The sequence below is a fragment of the Abramis brama genome (assembly GCF_963993115.1).
Source record: "Abramis brama genome assembly, chromosome: 24".
In the NCBI taxonomy this organism is placed as follows: Eukaryota; Metazoa; Chordata; class Actinopteri; order Cypriniformes; family Leuciscidae; genus Abramis; species Abramis brama.
The window spans coordinates 12,496,628-12,516,351 of NC_139986.1; the positions used below are offsets into that span (position 1 = coordinate 12,496,628).

The following is a 19,724-nucleotide window of genomic DNA, read 5'->3' on the forward strand; positions in this document are numbered from 1 at the left end:
AGCGGGGCAGATAAAGACTCTGTTACTGGTGGGGAAGCAGGAAGGAGACATGGAGAATGTGTGGATTGCAGGGGATTGCAGTGTTTGTCATCTAAACAGGTGATTTTCCGGCAGGCTGCCTCCACTTGGAGCCATGTGGGGAGGCAGGAAACTGCGTTACCGCTCCACTATTTGTGTTGATTGTATCTTTTGTGTGTGGGTCTAAACAGCTGGCATCCTTTTTATAGAAAAACAGCAGGTAAACATCTGAGTAAATGTGACAAAACGCCTGCTCTTTCACACTTTCACTTTTTCTCCTCTTGGAGAGGTCCAGGTTAAAGTTGAAGGGGTTTGAGGAGAGGACTCTTGTTACTACTTGTTATAAGCGATCTTTGGCTTGTTATTTTTTATTTTATTTTTTTGAGGGAAAATAAAGAGGCTGAAAAGTTTACATGTCTTATGAGTTTTGAGGACAATTAAAATCACAATTTTAAGTCACATTTAAATAAATATCCCCATTCAAAAATAATAAATAAATGCTGTGCATATATGAAAAGTAAGCAGAAGCTTGTTTCTGGAGAAGCTACAATGTATTGAAACAGCGACTTTCTATAGAAAGAAAGAAAGAAAGTAAGTAAGAAAGAAAGAAAGAAATAAAGACCCCTCTCAGAGGTTTTGTGCCTCATGGCAAAGTGGGTGAGTAAATTTTAAACTCTATTAAGTTCTGCGAGGCCTGCAATGGCCGTTTGACCAGCGGGGTCATATGGAGCAACAACCCATGTAATCTCCTGAACAAGGGGAAAAAACAGCTTGCTGTTACCATGGCAAGGGACTTCTGGACATCAAAGTGAAGCAGGAGTTCATTTTCCGCCCGTTCCGTTCAGACTGCAAATTTAGACTTAATCGCTTTCTCTGCTAATACAATAGGAAGAGGCAGGCCTCAAGGGACAGACTACTGCTAACACTACAAGTACAAACAGAGCTAAAACACCATCTCTAAAGATTAAAAAAAAAAGCTTAAAAAAGTATGTTGGCAGGATGTTTTCACAGAATGTAACTTTAACAAATGTATTTTTCTTAACCGACTGCCAAATGTTTTTTTAAACCTCACTAAATTTTATTAGATTTACTGTGTGCTTAAAAGAAAAAAAAGCTTTAAAAATTCCAAGTGAAAAAAAAAAAAGGTTTATTCTTAATTCAAGATATATTATATAAAAATCATATTATCTTACACAATTTTGCTTTTTAAGTGCATTTTTAAAATATGTTTTTACTTGAAAACAAAAACATTGATTACGATTTTTTTTTTTTTTCAATGTGCAGATTTACTTTGTCATTTAAATGGGATGAGAGACAATGTCTCCAGTGTCTGGACAGATCTGACAAGGACTGTTATTAAACATCTGAAAAGCCGAAAGAAAATTGTTTTTGCATCATAGCAATTCCTAAGACGATCACACCTCTGTTTCACCCTTTTTTCTTCTCTCCCTTGCTCTCTCTGTCTCTCTGTTTTCCCATTATAGAGAGTGGACATAATCAGAAGTGACACATCTGAGCATGCTCACAGTCTCCCAAGCGTCACATCCAGACCTTATGCTACCTCCTTCCAAAAAAACCCTCTCTCTTTCTCCCACGTTCCCCAGCCTGGAGCCTCCCCTCTGCCCGGATACATCAAAACACCATTAGACTGTCCCAAACACCTCAGTTCCCCTGTTGGACCCCTGGAGCACATCACCTGCCGTCTCCTCTGGACTCTCCTCACACTACCAACGCTACTTACAGAGCCCCATTTCACCTGACCATTGACAAATAAATAAATAGCTGAGAGAAAAACAGAAATATACTGACTCGAGGGAAGAATAGGTGAGAGAGTAAAAAAGAAAAACAGGAATGAAGAGACATGCAATGCTGAAAAGTTGAAGAAGCTAAGCTGGCGTTCTTTGGTCAGCCTTCCCATGATGCACTGCGCTGGCGGCATAAAGAGCCTCATCTTCTGACGCACACAAGGGCTGTTTAAAATGCTGCACTTCATCAGATAAAAAGCACAAATGTTGGGAAAAGAGGGGGCAAAAGGGGTCACGTTTAACGGGCCGGAATGCAAATGACAGAGGAACAAGGAAGGAAATTAATGACAAATGTACCTATAAAGGTGTGATGGACTGCCCAGTGCTGGCCGTCAATCATGTGACTCATTAACTCAAGCATAATTAACTGCTTTCGGTGTCATTATATAAAATCCTGCTTCCATAACTGTGGCCCTCAAAATCCATAGAGTAATTTTAAGCCATTAGTCATTCTTGCTCTATTTTCGCTGCAAAGAGGCAGGCCTGGGTAACCTCCAGTACAGTTTAAACAAATGTACATTTTATTTATACATTTACTTACAAATTCCATATTTTATCATTTTTCCTATTGAAAAATTACCAGAATGTTTTGTCCACATTTCCATGTGATTTATTAAAGAATATGTTTGCTGCAATACTAAAGATCCAAGCAGAACTGCTGACAGCAGTGTTACACATATAGCACTGTTATTTCCATAAAGAAGAAGAAGATCCGAACAGTGCAGTAGGACCATCAGTTTTGTGAAAAGTTCATATTACATTTCCGTTGGCCACCAGAGACAAGGTCTCTATCAGATTTCCTATGATGAAAAAATGATAAAAAAAAATATTAAACCATCAAATGCAAAATGATCAATGGTTGTTTGTCTTAAAATGACTGAGAGCAAAATATTGCATGTCTTAATCTAAGTGGAAAATATGGAACAGCATGTCTCTTTCCGAGGTAACTTCAACTATTTTAATTCATCATGTCAAATTCTCCTCTCCGGCATTTGAACAGAATGCCATCTCTTTTCACTTGCTGTTGTTTGACATACAGATCCGCATTTGAATGACTTTAATATTGGCTTAATCAATGGCTGGTGATCTTTTGATGGCCTCTATTCAATAAAGGCCAGCGTCAGCTGTGTGCGAGTTTCATAACTAGAATAATGGTAAATGATTACTCCTCCACATGGCGTCTCAGAGTGAGCCGAGCTAATGAAGAGAAATGGTTGGGTTTGGAGCTGGGGCTGCCAGCTGCCATTTGAGAACTCGGAGCACCGAGATTAATGGTGACTGAGCAGGGTTCTGTGGCTATGATGTGGTCAGAGGTCCGATCGATAATACACACACACACACACAAACCTGACCCACTCATCCATTTATACGCACACACACATGCAAATAGACTCAACCAAACTTTAACACAAACACTCATCCCTAAGTGGAATGATGAATTGACCACATTTGGACACAACATTGATCAGAAACTTCCCAGTGTTTCTCTGGGCAGTTTAAAAAGGTCAGAAGAAACTTAAGTGCTGAATGATATTAAAAAAGTGTTCCTGTGTCAACATGCCACATTAATACATTTTTTGATATTTGTAAATGGAGTGGGTGATGCAGGGATAAATATTATAGCGATTAAGGAGAGTTGTAGAAGAAAAATGGGGCCCAGGACAGAGCCTTGAGGATTACCCCATTAAGAGAGAGGGGGAAAGAGGTACTGAGGCTATTTCCAGACTGCCAGCAAAAAAAATATTTTTTGCATATCCAGATTTTATACAGATGTGTTTTTGAAAGTCTGGACAGCAACAAACAAAACAAAAACAAAACATGAAATCTACTGTAGAGATGCAACAATACTACATTTTCCCACTGATACCCATAGCCGATTATTCACAATAATATCTGCCAATACTAATGAAAACTCACATTTAAGTAATAATAACCTGCAAATGACAACTCATTGTAAAATGTAAAATTGTCATTGTACAAAGACATATTTGCAAATGTTAGATCCAAATGTCTACAGGTGGAGGTCTTATAAATGGTAATTCCTTGACGCCAGTGCTGCCTTTTTTCCCCCTGAAAATAATCCCTCATTTTGAGTAAATAAAAAGTTGCTTTGCTTTCAGCACTCAGATTTTCCTCACTGGCTGCATCACATGCTTTATAATTATTCATACCAAATGCAGTACTACTTTTGATGGGCAATAGTCTTATTTTCTGCTTCAGTCACCAGTGCACATTTGTATTTTCATATAGTGGGAGTTTCGTTATGTAAGGCAATTTTCTGCCTTCTTAAGGAGGGCTGTCTATTGGGCTGCATTAATGAGTGAGTGACAGAGTGTGAGAAAGAGAGAGAGAGAGAGAGAGAGAGAGAGAGAGAGAGAGAGAGAGAGAGAGAGAGAGAGAGAGGAATGAAGGGGAAGGAAGAATAAAAAAGAGAAGAGCGAGAAAAGAGACCATAGAGGGCATGGATGAAGCAAGTGAGGAAAAGAAAAATGAGAACAGGACAGAGGTTAGATATTTCTTTGCCATTTAAAATGTGAACTTCCAGTTACATAGTTAACATGAATAATTAACAAAACACTGCTGGTAAATAAAATAATCATACATTAATTCTATAACCCTATAATTACACACTCTTTAAGCAGCCTGTAATGCGATGTTACAAACATTTTTAAATGTCAACTTGAAACACTAGCACACGATTTTATTCTGTAATATGCAGAGTGAAATGGGATATTCTAAAAATAATAATAATAATAATAATAATAATTGGGCAGGACTCAACTTTATCCATTCGGAATTTATTGGATTTTGAAAAGTGCTGACAAGCTTGATTTGTGGAGAGTCGCAACCAGTGTTGGGGAAAGTTACTTTTAAAAGTAATGTGTTACAATATTGCATTACAACCTAAAAAAAGGCCATTAGTTACTTTTTATGGAAAGTAATGTTACTTTAATTCTGCGTTGCTTTTTCTCACCTGGACTGGGCTTGCTTGTATGTTTTTTAACAACAACAACAACAACAACAAAAAAAGTTCTATTATTGGCAAATGTAAAGGCCATTTCACACCAAAAGTGAATTGAATTAGCCTCAGACTGAAGGAATTGCAAACTCACACCTGTACAGTAGAGGGCGCAGCTCGAACAAACCTTTCAGCTGTGCTGCCATTCTGGGGCGCGTTTCTCAAAAGCATTGTTAATCAACTATGGTCGTAAGTTCTGTCGTTATCAGCTTAGTTCACTGAGACTGTGTTTTAGGAAACCTTAGTTTTAACGAAGCATCACAAATTTGTGTGGTTGGAGGCACACTTTCTTGTTTGCATTACATGAGGACTTAATACATCCTTATCTTGAGCAAAATACTTAAGATGACATCCAGTACAATCTATATCTTTCATTTAAAAGATATACAAAAATGTCTTCTTTTACATCTTTTAGTTTGTCAAGCAATTTAAAGCACCGTTTTTGAAAAGTGTGCACGTGTATACGTGCTCTAGTACGTAAGGAGCCTATGATTGAATCTGGAAACATTAGAATTGGACTAATTAGGCCATGGCCATAATGTATAACAAAAAATCCGGCATTAATTCAATCTCGAATGAATTAGTTAAAAGAAATTATTACTCCACCACCTGCGTGACATAGTTGAATGACAAATTTGTGACAATATAGTTTCGGGAAACAGTAGTGACGAATAAATTACATATATTTTAAATATGTTAAAAAAGAACAGTTATTTTAAATTGTAATAATATTTGTTACAATGTTAATAATTGTATAATTGTTAATAATTAAATAATTGTAATCATTGTATTTTTGATCAAATAAATGCAGCTTTGTTCAAAAACATATAAAAAATGTACCAACCACAAACTTTTGAACGGTGGTCTAAATTTGATCATTTTCTGAAAAGTAGGATGTTCCCTTTCAATAAAAACGAGATAATTAGTGTTTGGGGGGAAATTCAAGGGCAGGGTTCAGGATCAGCGTGTGGAGACGGGAAAAACTGCATAAGGGGGCACTGCGAGAAACAAAAACAGCATGTGTGAGCGTATACGTGTCTGTCCATGATCATATGAGTGTTGGAAGGGCGCCTGACCTTGGCAGGGATGGGGTTTCAGGAACGAGCTATAATGATGGCTGATTGCTGGGGAATGGTGGAGAATGGACAAAGATAGAGGGAGGCAGATGAGAGGAAAGGAGAAGAGGCCGGTGTAATTGCAGCACTCGTGGGTCTGAGCCTCCCGTGGCACACATCAGTACATCAGGAGGGGTGTGTCTTACAGCGACGGGCGAGTGGGAGAGAAAGTGGGGGTAAAGGATGGACAAGTAAAGGCAGTCTAGAGAGTCTAGAGAGGTTGAGGGAAGGTATGAATGGGCGAGAGAGTGAGATAGAAAGGGGGATAGGTGAGAGGGAACTGGAAGAGCGATGAAAGTTAGGAACGGTAGAGCAAGACAGAGAGAGCAAGTCTGCCATACTCTGAGGCAATAAATTGGCGTTGGCTGAATACCGGGCAGTAGCCTGTAATTACTGCCTTAAGACTTTGGCTCGGTGGGTCCTGGCAGACCCGTAAAGCCACTCTGTCTGAGAGAAGGGAGAAAGAGAGACAGCGAAGACCAAGGTGGTCTATAATACCTGGAGAAAATAGTCCGTTAAAGCTGTCTCAGTGGCAGTTCTTCAGGTGGTGCAGAACCCACTAGATGTACACAATCTGAATTTTGGCATCTTTGCGCATGGGCACAGGCTTAAATACATTTTTCACTTGAGCTGTAGCCTAAATGTTATTTGACTAATTACTCCTGGAGCCACAAGAAATTACATCATTGCAACACACACACACATACACAAAAAGTCAATATAAAGGCATAGCTCACCCCAAAAATGAAAATTCTGTCATTATTTACTCATCCGCATGCCGTTTCAAACCTGTGAGACTTTCCTCTGTGGAACACAAATGAATATTTGTTGAAGAATGTTGGTAAGCTAATAGTTTGGGTGACTGAATTCCATTGTACTGTATGGGGAAGTAAAAAACCCTGAGGCATTTCTGAGAATACATTCTGTGATGTTCCACAGAAGAAAAAAAGTCACACCGGTTTGGAACAAGTAAATGGTGACAAAATGTTCTTTTTTTGGGTGAACTATCCCTTTAAAAGTCCTTCAAAAATAAAACTGTATTTATTTTACATAAAAATTTGATTGCGTCAGAATATGGCCAGCAATGAACAAATGTTTTTGGCCAGAGTATTTCTGTCTCTCTGTCTGGAACCATGGAGGCAGACACAGTGGCAAGGTCAAAGACTGAACAGACAGCGCACAGTAGTATGACATGCTGGGAGAGGCGGAACGTAAGAGAGAAAGAGAAAGACACCAGAGAACATTCCTTTTTAACGTTCTATTCATCAAAGAATCATAAAAACATCAAAAAAAAAAAAAATCTATCAGAGTTTCCACAAAAATATTAAGCACACAACTGTTTTCAACTCTGATAATAAGAAGAAATGTTTCTTGAGGATTTCTGGTTTCATTTATGAAGGATCATGTGAAACTGAAGACTGGGTGGCTGCTGAAAATTCTGCTTATATCACAGGAATATTAATAAAATATTTTGTTCCCTAACCCAAAACCTACCCATCACAGAAAACTTTCGGCATTTTTTGAATGTTTTTAAGCCATTTGGTTTATGAGGACACAGGAAATTGCCTCGTAAACCATGTTTATGTTGTAATAGCCATGCCATTATACACATTTGTGTCTTCATAAACCATATATACAAGAGCACACACACAAATCATCACAACACGAGTGTGTCTACTGTATATGTGCCTACATCAGTGTGTGTGTATGGTCTGCTCTGCTTCCCTCTCTCTCCTTCTCCCTGTGCCACAGATCAGTGTGTGCGTGTGGCTCAGGGCTGATGTAAGCCAGTGGAGTGGCAAATTACAGCAGACCTACAGCTGTAGGCTGACATTATGATTAATTTGATCAGTAATTTCTCCTGTTTTTCATTTTAATCGCTGTGACCATTCTGCTGTGGCAGGTCTCTCAGATCTAATTAAGATCAATTCTGGTGTAACCAGCTTGCCCACCGAGCCGCCCCCTCCTCCTCAAATCCCCGAGTCCCCTCAGCGTGGAGAAACCCCGTCGCTCCAATCAATCAGCACCTGCAAATCCAGCCACCCTGCTAATCAGCCAATTAACACACTTAGGCAAATTTCATAATCTCCACCGCCTGGTTGTCGTCACAAAAGCCAGTCTCTACCTCTTCTACTTTTTTTTTTCTTCTAATGCTGGCTCTCCAAAGGAGAGTATACTTGGAGGTAAAAGAATCACAGTTTTTCAAAAACCGATGGAGAGAAGGATGGGAGATGTTTTAAACTTTCTGTTTACATGATTGTGATGGTAATATTTTGGTAACAGTGTTGTGGAATAGCTAAGTCAACGGAGCCCAAAACTACATTGTATGGACAAAAAACATTTTGAGACATTTTCAAAATATTCTTTTGTGTTCCGTAAACGAAAGAAAGTCACATATGATCAGAACGACATGAGGATGAGTAAATGATGACAGAATTTAAATTTTTTAGGAAAACTATCCATTTAAGCACATTTGAAATTGTGTAAATAGTGTAATTTTTTGAAAGTGCATGACAAAACATTGCTACATTGTTGTTTTTTATGTTATTTTATGACTTTTTTGTTTATTATATAAACAGTTTTTTTTTTCATAAGCTTAAAACAAAACAAAAAAAAGACTTCAAATGGGCCATCATCCAATAGTAAAAATGCAAATTGAAAATGTAGTTAAAGGAATAGTTAACTTAAAAATGAAAATTCTGTCGTCATTTACTCACCCTCAAGTTGTTTCAAACCTTTGAGGGTGAGTAAATTATGACAGAATTTTTATTTTTAAGTGAACTATTCCTTTACTGCTATTTATTTTTAATTCATAGATTTTTTTTTTAAATGTATTTGTATTTACAGTACATTAATAAGTTCCAAATCCAAATATTGGATCTCAATGATCTGTTAATAATGCTCTCATTAATAATGTGCGTTTTGCCGTTTCTTTATTTTAGTTAAACCAAATGACATGTACGAATCTGCACCAAACGCGGTGTATAAACATCACAGCCTACAGAAAAAGTCTTACTGGAAAATCATACATTTCAACTGTCTAAAGGATCTCAGTGTCAGAGACTTACAAAACACCCTGTCTGAAATTTTGACCAAATAAAGAAAAAGACCTGACAAGAAAAGTGAGAGAAAGAAAGAGCGAGAGAGAGTGCAGGCAGTGAGCACTTAGATTCGTACACTGGACACACTGACTGTTGTATTATCAGAGTGGGATGCTAACACGCTGTCATGTTGTCAGTTCAGCAACAGAAGGCCTCTATCTGGGTCTTTAGGTGTCTTCAGATAATAGGAGACCTGTCTGCCCTCCCTTACCAAAAGTATTACACCCAAAGAGAGGAATGGGAGGCAAGAGAATGCAAGAGGGTGGGGTGGTACCTGTGTGACCAGAAGGGATAATTATGACAAACCCTGGAAATACACATTCCTAAAATTCTCTAGGTGTTCACAATGTCTAACTGTGGCTGTCCCTAAAGGCTGGTATTAGCACTCAGGTGAAGTATGCTGTAACTTTCTCAAGCAGACGCACACATAAGCCCAATTACGGACTCCAGCCCCTCAGGAGAGGCAGCCTGCAAACCCTGCCACACACACAATCACATTGGTTAAGTGGTAATGTGGACCCCGATGAAGCGGGAACTTTAAACCCCTTCTGACTCCTGACACACACATGCACACTTATCGCTCTATTTTTCTCACTCTCACACAGCGGAGGGCTAATGACGCTGTCGTCTCTGGTGCCACTCTCTCTTTGGATTAACAAGAGGGTCACACATGACTCTTAGCAGTAAAATCTAATCATGGACCCCTAGGATAAAGAAACCAGAGAGTACAGATCAAAAACCTGTAGAGAAGCTTTCTTAACACACCCCAGGCGAAGGGTGTTCCTCAAGGCTTTGTTCTGGGTCCTCATGCAGTTTTCTCTCGGTTTAAAACCCTGGTAAGTACAAGAATTTAACCTGCTCACACAACTCATATTTAATTGTATTGGATTAATTGTATTGGGCAATATTTTATATTTCATAAGTAATACCTGATATAAAAGTGGCTACAACTATGAATCTTGTAATTTTATAAATATGACAATTTAAAAAGGGTTGCTTCAGTATTATCAAAGACACTTTCTCTGACTTTGAAAATGATTATGTAGCTGTTCATCAATATTTATTTATTTAAAGCTGCATTCCGTAACTTTTCTGTGTTAAAATTTATATTTTGAATTATATTATATCATATTTTGAAGTAATTTTTATTTTTATGTTTTCCATTATTTTTATTTTAGTTCAAGTTTTAGTAATATTGTTGTGTTTTATCATTTTTATTAGTTTTAGTTTTTTTTAATGTCTACATATTTTTTATTACTTTTAATTTTGGTTTATAAGTTTTAGTTAAGTACATTAAGTTGACTAAATTAAGTTGACTAAAAACTAAATGCAAGTGAGAAAAATAGCTGACATTTCAGTTAACATTTATTGTATTTTAAGTAACGGAATTTTTTTTAATGTTTTTTATTTTAGTTAACTTTAGTAACCCTGAACCAGGATAATGTAGGCAATCAGTAATTATCGCAAAATAAACCCTTTACTGACCACCATGTCGGGGTTCATTTTTGCAATATTGACTAGCTTGTACATCATCCCTTAAAACAGATCAAATTTCAACACACCTTATACAACCACAAATATGAAGTAAAACCTGTGCACAGATGCTCAGATAAATAATTCCATTTAAGACAATTCACAAACATCTAGACCTGAGGATGCATATACTGATGCTGGCAACATCATGCATCCAAGCCAAGTTTTTGGAGACCCCATTGTCACTCCCCACCCCCATTTAATCTATTCCACCTCTGAAACATCTGAATCACGTATCAGAAGGGCTTGATGATAACTTGACAGATCGAATTAGGTGTGCTTCAACTATAAATGAAGAAATATATGGCTGGCCTTTCCTAAGGAATCCCTTGGAAACCACTAGTTCTGGGCTCTGGAGACCATTAAGTGTGGGGCTCCATAGGGTCCAGCTGGTGATACAAGCCGGGCAGAGGGACAGAAGGTGAAATAAATGACTAAACTGATGGCAGCCATAAAAAGGGGGAAGGGGAAGTGGGGTTGTGGTACAGCACAGAGCAATAAGGACTGTGACGCTGATGAATGCGGGGAAGGATGGAGAGGCGACCCTGGCCTCTCTCAAACCAAAATGAAACCACTGGGACATGTAGGGAGGCGGACATGTTATTAGTGACGGACTCAGACAGCCAGATGAGAAGAGGAAGAGGAGGAACTGATGGACAGACAGAAGATATGAAAAGATCACTTATGTTTCCCATTTAAAACACAAGTTGTGTGAAAAAATAAAGGGGTCAGATCATACATGATAATATTAGTAAAATTTTTATGTCATATTTAGTTTTACACAAAGTTGCAGTTGTTTTTGCAGATTAGTTCCAATAAATGCTCATTTTGAGGGAGCTTTGAGTTCGAAAAAGCTTTTTTATTAATGAAAATGTCAGATCAAGGCAAATTTGATATGACATGACCCCTTTAAAAGACATGAGCTACAGTAACTGAAGCAACAAAGTTTCATGTGTGCCATCTGTGGAGTTTGTTTCAATTTTATAAGCCTGCATGACAATAACAGATAACAAAATAAAATATCAACAAACTCATCTTAGCCAGTCATCACTGGCATATGGTGCTTTGGACTTCCCAATGCAAGATCTTATTTGCAAAAAATAAAATATGTTGAAAACTAATCTGGTTCAGTCGGGTGCATATACTATACATTTTCACAACATGTCAATAAGTGATTATCATAAAATTGTTTCAAATCTAGTTACACCAAAACCATCATTACTCGTAATTCAATATTCCGCAGCTCTTCATTTCCAATAATAGTCTATTGCTGTCGCTAGCAAGATGGCTGGGATAAACTCTTAACAATAAACTTTCAATTTTCATTCTTTTTCAGGGACAGGCTTGGCAAACAGGCACCTCCTCCAGAAACAATATTTGTAATATCCAAGATTTCCCCAGACAGATTCAATCATTCAATTGAATTACTGCCCCATTCTCTAACATTCATCCTAGACCTCGTCTCACTCCAAAGCTCCATTCTTCCAGACATGTTGTGAATAATGTAGAAGAATGAGTTCTTTAAGTGAGGCGACATCATATTTAGGGGTCATTACATTGAGTCGATCGGTCTCTGCTGCCCCCGTGCCATGCAGCACTCTGGAGCTGCTCCCCATCACGAGTCAACTTATATTATAGCTTTAAATAACTTCACTTTTAGTGTGTAAACAAGAGTTGAACTGGGTGAGGAGCAATACAAGGAAGGCTGCTGGCTACGGCTGTCTGGAAATGTGAGGCATTTATTTTGATATCACATTGTTTTTTTGTTTTTTCCAGATCAAAACCACCTAAAATTCCGGACTGTTGTCACATGACTGTTGTCACATGAGAACAATGCAGTTATTATTTTACCTATATATATATATACACCTAATATACCTATTACTTTAATAATATAAAATAACATTAAAAAAATATGAAGAATGCAGCATGCAAAAATGAAAAATGCTGTTTTTATTTTAAAGGGGAAGTGTTCAGTGAATTAATTTAAAGGAGTCATGAACTGAGAAATCAAAATTCCCTTGACCTTTTGACATATAAGAGGTCATTACTATAAAAACATCCTGCAAGTTTCAGAGCTCAAAACTTTCTCGTTAGTCTAAAAACAGCTTATATTGAAGCCAATCTGCCAGAACGACAGGTTGTGGAATGTGCCACATTATGGCTGTCTATGTAGTAGGAAAATAACGAGAGAGGCAAATGCAGGTCTATGCAGAAACTAAACGATAAAGATGGCTCCGAAGACAACACACTGTGCAGTGCCAAGTTGTGAAAAAACACAGTCTTTGCATTGCCTTCCTTCTGATCCCAACATTAGGAAAGAGTGGATGAACTTTATTTTTAATGTTCAGACCACATCAGTCCAGACCACATCAGTAAGAACTTGGTCCTTTGTTCCCTTCATTCATTCTCGCAAAAACTCCCCTTATAATCAACGAATCTCTTATTCACATCATGTTTGCACTATTAGTTATGATGTAAGGATTTGTTAGTGTGCAGAATTTGAGTTGCAATGACGAGATCGCTGCATTCATGCACTCAACCTGTCTGTGATCGGCTACAATCCTCATCCACTGCAACTTTTCAAGCCACAATCTAAATATGATGCATTAGATCTAAATATAACGCTATAATCAACACTTTTCACAATTAGTCAACCTTGAGAGCTGTAATAGTAAAAAAGGGGTTCAAAGTTTTCGAGAGAGTTTCACATCTAATTCTAGCTATTTCATATGCAAAGATGTTAGCCAATCACAGCAGTGGGCGTTTACACTAAAGTCTCACAACAGACACGCCCCTTCAAACAGAGCATTCAAATGAGAGGTTAAAATCAGGCTAGGAAAAAGGCCTTTTATTTCTAAATTATGACAATTTTTTTTAATGTAAAAATCATACTAACATTATAAGTGCACACCAGGAAATATTATGGAACTGGGGAATATGGAATAAATGGGGAGTGTTACGGAAATTCATCCCATTACTTTAATTGTATAAAATAACATGCATTGAAAAAGAAGAAATGCAGAATGCAAAATAATATGAATGCAGAAAAATGCAGTTATTATTTTAAAGGAGAAGTGTTTAGTGAATTCAACTCATTACTTTAATGGTGTAAAATAAAACAAAATACAATTAAATAATAAAATAAATAAAATCTTTTCCAATCTTACCTGTAGTGGTAGAGGAGGCGTAACAGGTGATGGCAAGCTGCGAGCTGGTGATTGGTTTTGCCTGTGAGGGGGCGGAGACTGGGGAGGCTGAGCTGAGCTATGATTAGAGGTGGTACAGGTGGAGGCGGAGCCTGGAGAAGGTCCAGACGCTTGTGATTGGATCGGAGGAGTGAGCTGATGATGGCTGGGTGGCTGGAGATGCGTTGGGCCGCAGAGATGTTGGTGCTGCTCCCGTTCTCGTTCTCGTTGTTGTTGTTCTCTTTCACGCTGTTCTCGTTCTCGTTCTCGCTGTTGTTGTTGTTGTTGCTGCTGCTGTTGATGATGATGATGCTGTTGCTGGTGATGCTGTAGCTGTTGGAGCTGTTGGAGATGCTGGAGCTGAGAGTTTAGGGATGAGGTAGCTGTGACGAGAGAAAGAGGAAGGAAGATGTTGATATTTTCATGATCTAAGTATGATTATAAAATATATATATATATTAAAAAAAAAAGTTGAATTTAACAACAAGGGGTTTCGGATGTACAGCAGATCTAAAAGATCTAGAAGAAAATAGTATCATAGGCCAGCTTAAGTAAGTTCAGTGATGGTTAATTTCTGTTGTCAAAAAGTTATTAATTTAGTTAATTTATGCTGGCTGCCCCTGGAGAAGGGTTAGGACCAGGACAGCATCCATGCACCTAGTCAACGTGCATGGAGACAGCGCTTGGCCGAAAGAAAGAACTCGATATTAATATGCTTCGAATTGAATTTGTGACACTATTAGCTTGACATACTAATATGCATATCTGACTCAGAGTATTTCATTTGTTATATCGGTTGTGATGTTAAATAAAGCATTAAAAACCGAAGAAGACTATTGCAACATGTCAGCGGGAAACTTACGGCTGGTATATTATCCTCTCATGCAGTTACAGATGCAGCATTTTGACTGTACCACTTCTTCTTCCGCTGCACAAGATGAGAGCACTTTTATCATTTTTTGAGTCAAGAAAGAGTCAGAGTTAGCGATATATTTCCTCCTCCCTTACTGCAAAACACTAGCTCTGTATGGATGCGCTTAAATTAACAATAAGGACGTGTTCCTGTCACATATCACACATGCGCACTTCAAAAAGCCGACAGAAATCAGGTTAATGCATTTACATGCCGGCGAAATTGGCATAAGGGACAAAAATCTAGCTGTGACGATCGGTTTATGCTTAAGCCATTTTTACTCCGATAAAGGAAAACGGGTTAATGCGTTTACATGATTGTGGCGAGCAGGACGAGGCCGAGGGCCGTGAGAGAGCGGCACGGTGGTGTGATTACTGATGAGCGACACCTGCGCGACGCACCAGTCTCGTATCGCTCACGGAGGAGCGGAAGCATAAAGGAGGAGCGACGACAGTGAAGAGCGAGAGAGGACAGGCCTGAATTTGTGTTGTGTTTTGTTTTATTGTGACAGCAGTCGTCCGTGAGGGGCTGCTGTCTTTTACTTTCGTTTTGTATTTGTTTTATTTTTTATATTAAAGCTTCGTGAATGTTCGCCAGTTCCTGCCTCCTCCTTCCCATAACATCTGAACTGCGTTACACTGGTGCCGAAACCCGGGAAGAAGGAGGAACGCACTGTCAAAGAGCCCTCGCCGCTGTGGGGAATCCGCGGTGCCATCGAGCATGGCGGGCAGCTTCCGTCACCATTGACGCTCGAGGCGGTGCGCTGGAGTGAGTTGCCAGGGGGACGGTCGAGCTGCTGCTGGCCGCCTGGGTGCTGGAGGGGCGGCTGCCGTCCGTGAGGGAGCGGAGGAGTCGCCGCCGTTCGCCGTGGGCCGTGTCCGCCTGCTGTCATCCGCCATGATGGGGAGGAGCAGGGAACGGGGGACTCCTGCCGACTGCCCGAACACAGAGGAGCCGTCGCCGTCCACCAGGCGGCGGAGGAGTGTCGAGCCATCCACCGAGGGCTATCCAGCGCCACCGCCAGGCACCACGGAGAAGATCGCCCAACTGGTGGAGGACCAGATGGCAGCGCGTTGTGGGAGCCGGACCAAGAATTATTATATTTTTTTCTCTCTCCCCTCTCTCATCTCTATCGCTCCTCATGCTTCCGTCTCCTTTACTCTCGCTCTCGCCTCGTCTGTCCATATCCCCAGGTACCGCAGCCGCCGTGTCCGGTCTCCCCGGAGGAGGGGGAGTAGAGGGGTGATGGGGGTATGTGGCAAGCAGGATGAGGCCAACGGCCGTGAGAGTGCGGCACGAGTCCGGTGGCGTGATTAAGTGTAATCGGGTAAAGAACGTGCATGTAAACGTACTCAGTGTTCAGTACCCACTGGGAGATATTGGGTAGAAGTTGCCACACTGTCACAAAGTCTGACAGAGAGATAACTTTTTTTTTTATAGAATTGATTTGTTCGGTGCCCTGAAGCAGCAAACTGGCAGGGAACAGCCAAACCAACCGAAAGGAGGATTTGCTTGGAATGGCCCGTTGGATGGCTTTGCCTCCCGAATCACCGGTGGTGGCGGGGTAAGTAGAAACGCCTCCTGAGAGCCCTGAGGGAAAACGGGCACACAATGACGAAGAGCGCATCCACCGACTTCCCTCAGGATTGTTTCTTTGCTGCACTTGCGTACATCAGCTCAACAGTTGACAACAGTGCTAACTGCGTCGCCGAACAGGGCAGAAGGCAAAATCAGGGAATCAAGGAGGAAGGACTTATCTCGTTCTATGATGCCTGTCAGGTTGATCCACAGGTGTCTCTCTGTGGCAACCATGGCAGCCATAGCGCGGCGATATCACGGCACATCTGCTTGGTTGCATGAAGGGCTAAATCTGTGGCTCGACTGAATTCTAACGCCTGAGGTCCTAATCTCTCACCATGATCTAAATCTCTTCATTGTCCCATACCCCTGGTCACGCATCCTGGCCACTGTGGTGTATGTGGCTGTGGCTTGGTTATATACTCAAGTGGAATATGGGTTCCTCTACAATCTCAACACCTCAGTGTGGAGATCAGGGAAGAACAGGAGATGGCGGCGGGGAGGCTGCTCATGTGCGGATGTCTACATCCAACCCCTCAGAATCAGCTGCAGATAGCACGAGTTCCTCGTTCTGGTCTGAAGAATTCGCAGAGCGAGCTTCAAGATCCAGAGCGGGGACCTCTGTGTCAGCAGAGAGCACGAGAGATAGGACATTTTCATCCATCTCAAACGCCGCCTCCGCTGACTCAACCTGCGAACCCCATTACCAATGTCGCAACACTGCCTCGACAGCAACGGGAACCGAGCCATCGCCCTTTTCCCTCGAGAATAGGGCCAAATGGTATCGTAGCTTGCGGATGTTGAAGTGATTGCAATGCTCACAGTCAGCCCCCTCAAGGACTGAACTTGTATGTTCCTCACCTAAACACATAACTCACATGAGGTGTGAATCGTCCACCGTAATAAAGCGAAGGAACAGAGTCACACATTTTCTGTTTTTCAACCCTGCCACGTCAACAGACTGCTCTCCTGACTAATATTTCCACACACACATTTGACAATTGAGAAACACAGACACACGCTTAAACATACGGCTTCTGAAGACAAAGAAGCTTATGACGTGTATTTCAGGCATATATTTTATGTCCATAAAGCTTGACCAAGAGAATGGCTCGTTTTGGAAGTGTTCCTATGGCATGACGCAGCATCAAAGTTCATTTCGCAAGGGAACATTTATATTTTCAGTGAAAAGAAAATACATTTTCAGAACTATGAAAATGGTAGAAAAATAACTAAAGAAGGAATGTTTCTTGGCTATATTTTTCCTCTGAATAAATGGAACATAATTCATGTGTACTGGAAACTCTGAATGTCAAAGCTTTTATTTTTGTGATACATGAGGATAAGCATTTCACTATAATTCTTATGAATTCATTAGACTTCTTCTTTGTAAGAATGAAGAGTGACTCACCAGACACTCTGCTGAGATCAGATAAACAACTTTACTCCTATACACTGTACAAAAGACCTATACACTGAACTGGATTTAGTCCATGACAGAACAAGATGGCCTAGGTTAGACTCTTAAAGCCTCTTCCATTCACATGTTCATGCCAAAATCAACCTTATTCCTGCACACACTGAAGCACGACTCGCATACCAGAAAGTGTCAACTCAAATTATCCATATACCTTTTGAAAGAAAACATTGAAAAACAGATGGGCAACACATTAGAATGAATAAATGACCTTCTGTCTTCTCTGCAGGAACCAGAGCAATGCTCTGCAGACAGATGCCTGACCTCTGCTCAACGTTCTGATAATGAACTCTTCACTGCAAAGTCATCAAACAGAGATGTTTCTTCTACACTGCACTTAAACCCAAGATGTCACAAACATTTTATGGGCACCATTATTTAGAAGTTATAACAGAAATGAAACCACCAAGATGTCCTCCTTTGGTGGCACCGAGATGATATCGCACAGCAATATCTCAATATTTGAATCAATTTAGGTGTTGAATCCACACAGTGTTTGAGACTGACAACCATATAACTAACAGGTGTGACTCTCAAATGATTCTGTTCATGCACATTGCAAAAATCATTTCAGTATTTTTGTTGTTTTACTGCAAAATTGTGTATGTCATGTCTTCTGTTCAGAGAATATATTTGAACATCTTAAAAAAAATATATATATATGTGTGTGTGTGTGTGTGTGTGTATATATATATATATATATATATATACACTCACCTAAAGGATTATTAGGAACACCATACTAATACTGTGTTTGACCCCCTTTCGCCTTCAGAACTGCCTTAATTCTACGTGGCATTGATTCAACAAGGTGCTGAAAGCATTCTTTAGAAATGTTGGCCCATATTGATAGGATAGCATCTTGCAGTTGATGGAGATTTGTGGGATGCACATCCAGGGCACGAAGCTCCCGTTCCACCACATCCCAAAGATGCTCTATTGGGTTGAGATCTGGTGACTGTGAGGGCCATTTTATTACAGTGAACTCATTGTCATGTTCAAGAAACCAATTTGAAATGATTCGAGCTTTGTGACATGGTGCATTATCCTGCTGGAAGTAGCCATCAGAGGATGGGTACATGGTGGTCATAAAGGGATGGACATGGTCAGAAACAATGCTCAGGTAGGCCGTGGCATTTAAATGATGCCCAATTGGCACTAAGGGGCCTAAAGTCTGCCAAGAAAACATCCCCCACACCATTACACCACCACCACCAGCCTGCACAGTGGTAACAAGGCATGATGGATCCATGTTCTCATTCTGTTTACGCCAAATTCTGACTCTACCATCTGAATGTCTCAACAGAAATCGAGACTCATCAGACCAGGCAACATTTTTCCAGTCTTCAACTGTCCAATTTTGGTGAGCTCGTGCAAATTGTAGCCTCTTTTTCCTATTTGTAGTGGAGATGAGTGGTACCCGGTGGGGTCTTCTGCTGTTGTAGCCCATTCGCCTCAAGGTTGTGCGTGTTGTGGCTTCACAAATGCTTTGCTGCATACCTCGGTTGTAACGAGTGGTTATTTCAGTCAAAGTTGCTCTTCTATCAGCTTGAATCAGTCGGCCCATTCTCCTCTGACCTCTAGCATCAACAAGGCATTTTCGCCCACAGGACTGCCGCATACTGGATGTTTTTCCCTTTTCACACCATTCTTTGTAAACCCTAGAAATGGTTGTGCGTGAAAATCCCAGTAACTGAGCAGATTGTGAAATACTCAGACCGGCCCGTCTGGCACCAACAACCATGCCACGCTCAAAATTGCTTAAATCACCTTTCTTTCCCATTCTGACATTCAGTTTGGAGATTGTCTTGACCAGGACCACACCCCTAAATGCATTGAAGCAACTGCCATGTGATTGGTTGATTAGATAATTGCATTAATGAGAAATTGAACAGGTGTTCCTAATAATCCTTTAGGTGAGTGTATATATATACATATATATATATATATATATATATATATATATGTGTGTGTGTG

The 19,724-nt window shown here is 40.1% G+C and overlaps 1 protein-coding gene across 3 annotated transcripts in view; it reads right to left on the reverse strand.

The window, feature by feature from the left end:
• The window catches only part of pou6f2 (POU class 6 homeobox 2), a 99,254-nt gene that overhangs the window by 30,380 nt on the left and 49,150 nt on the right, over positions 1–19,724 (reverse strand). For all 3 annotated transcript variants that reach the window (XM_084102593.1, XM_084102594.1, XM_084102595.1), the window contains one exon: positions 13,762–14,162. In XM_084102593.1, coding sequence (XP_083958719.1) covers positions 13,762–14,162 — 401 coding nt within the window. The remainder of the gene's footprint in view (positions 1–13,761; positions 14,163–19,724) is intronic.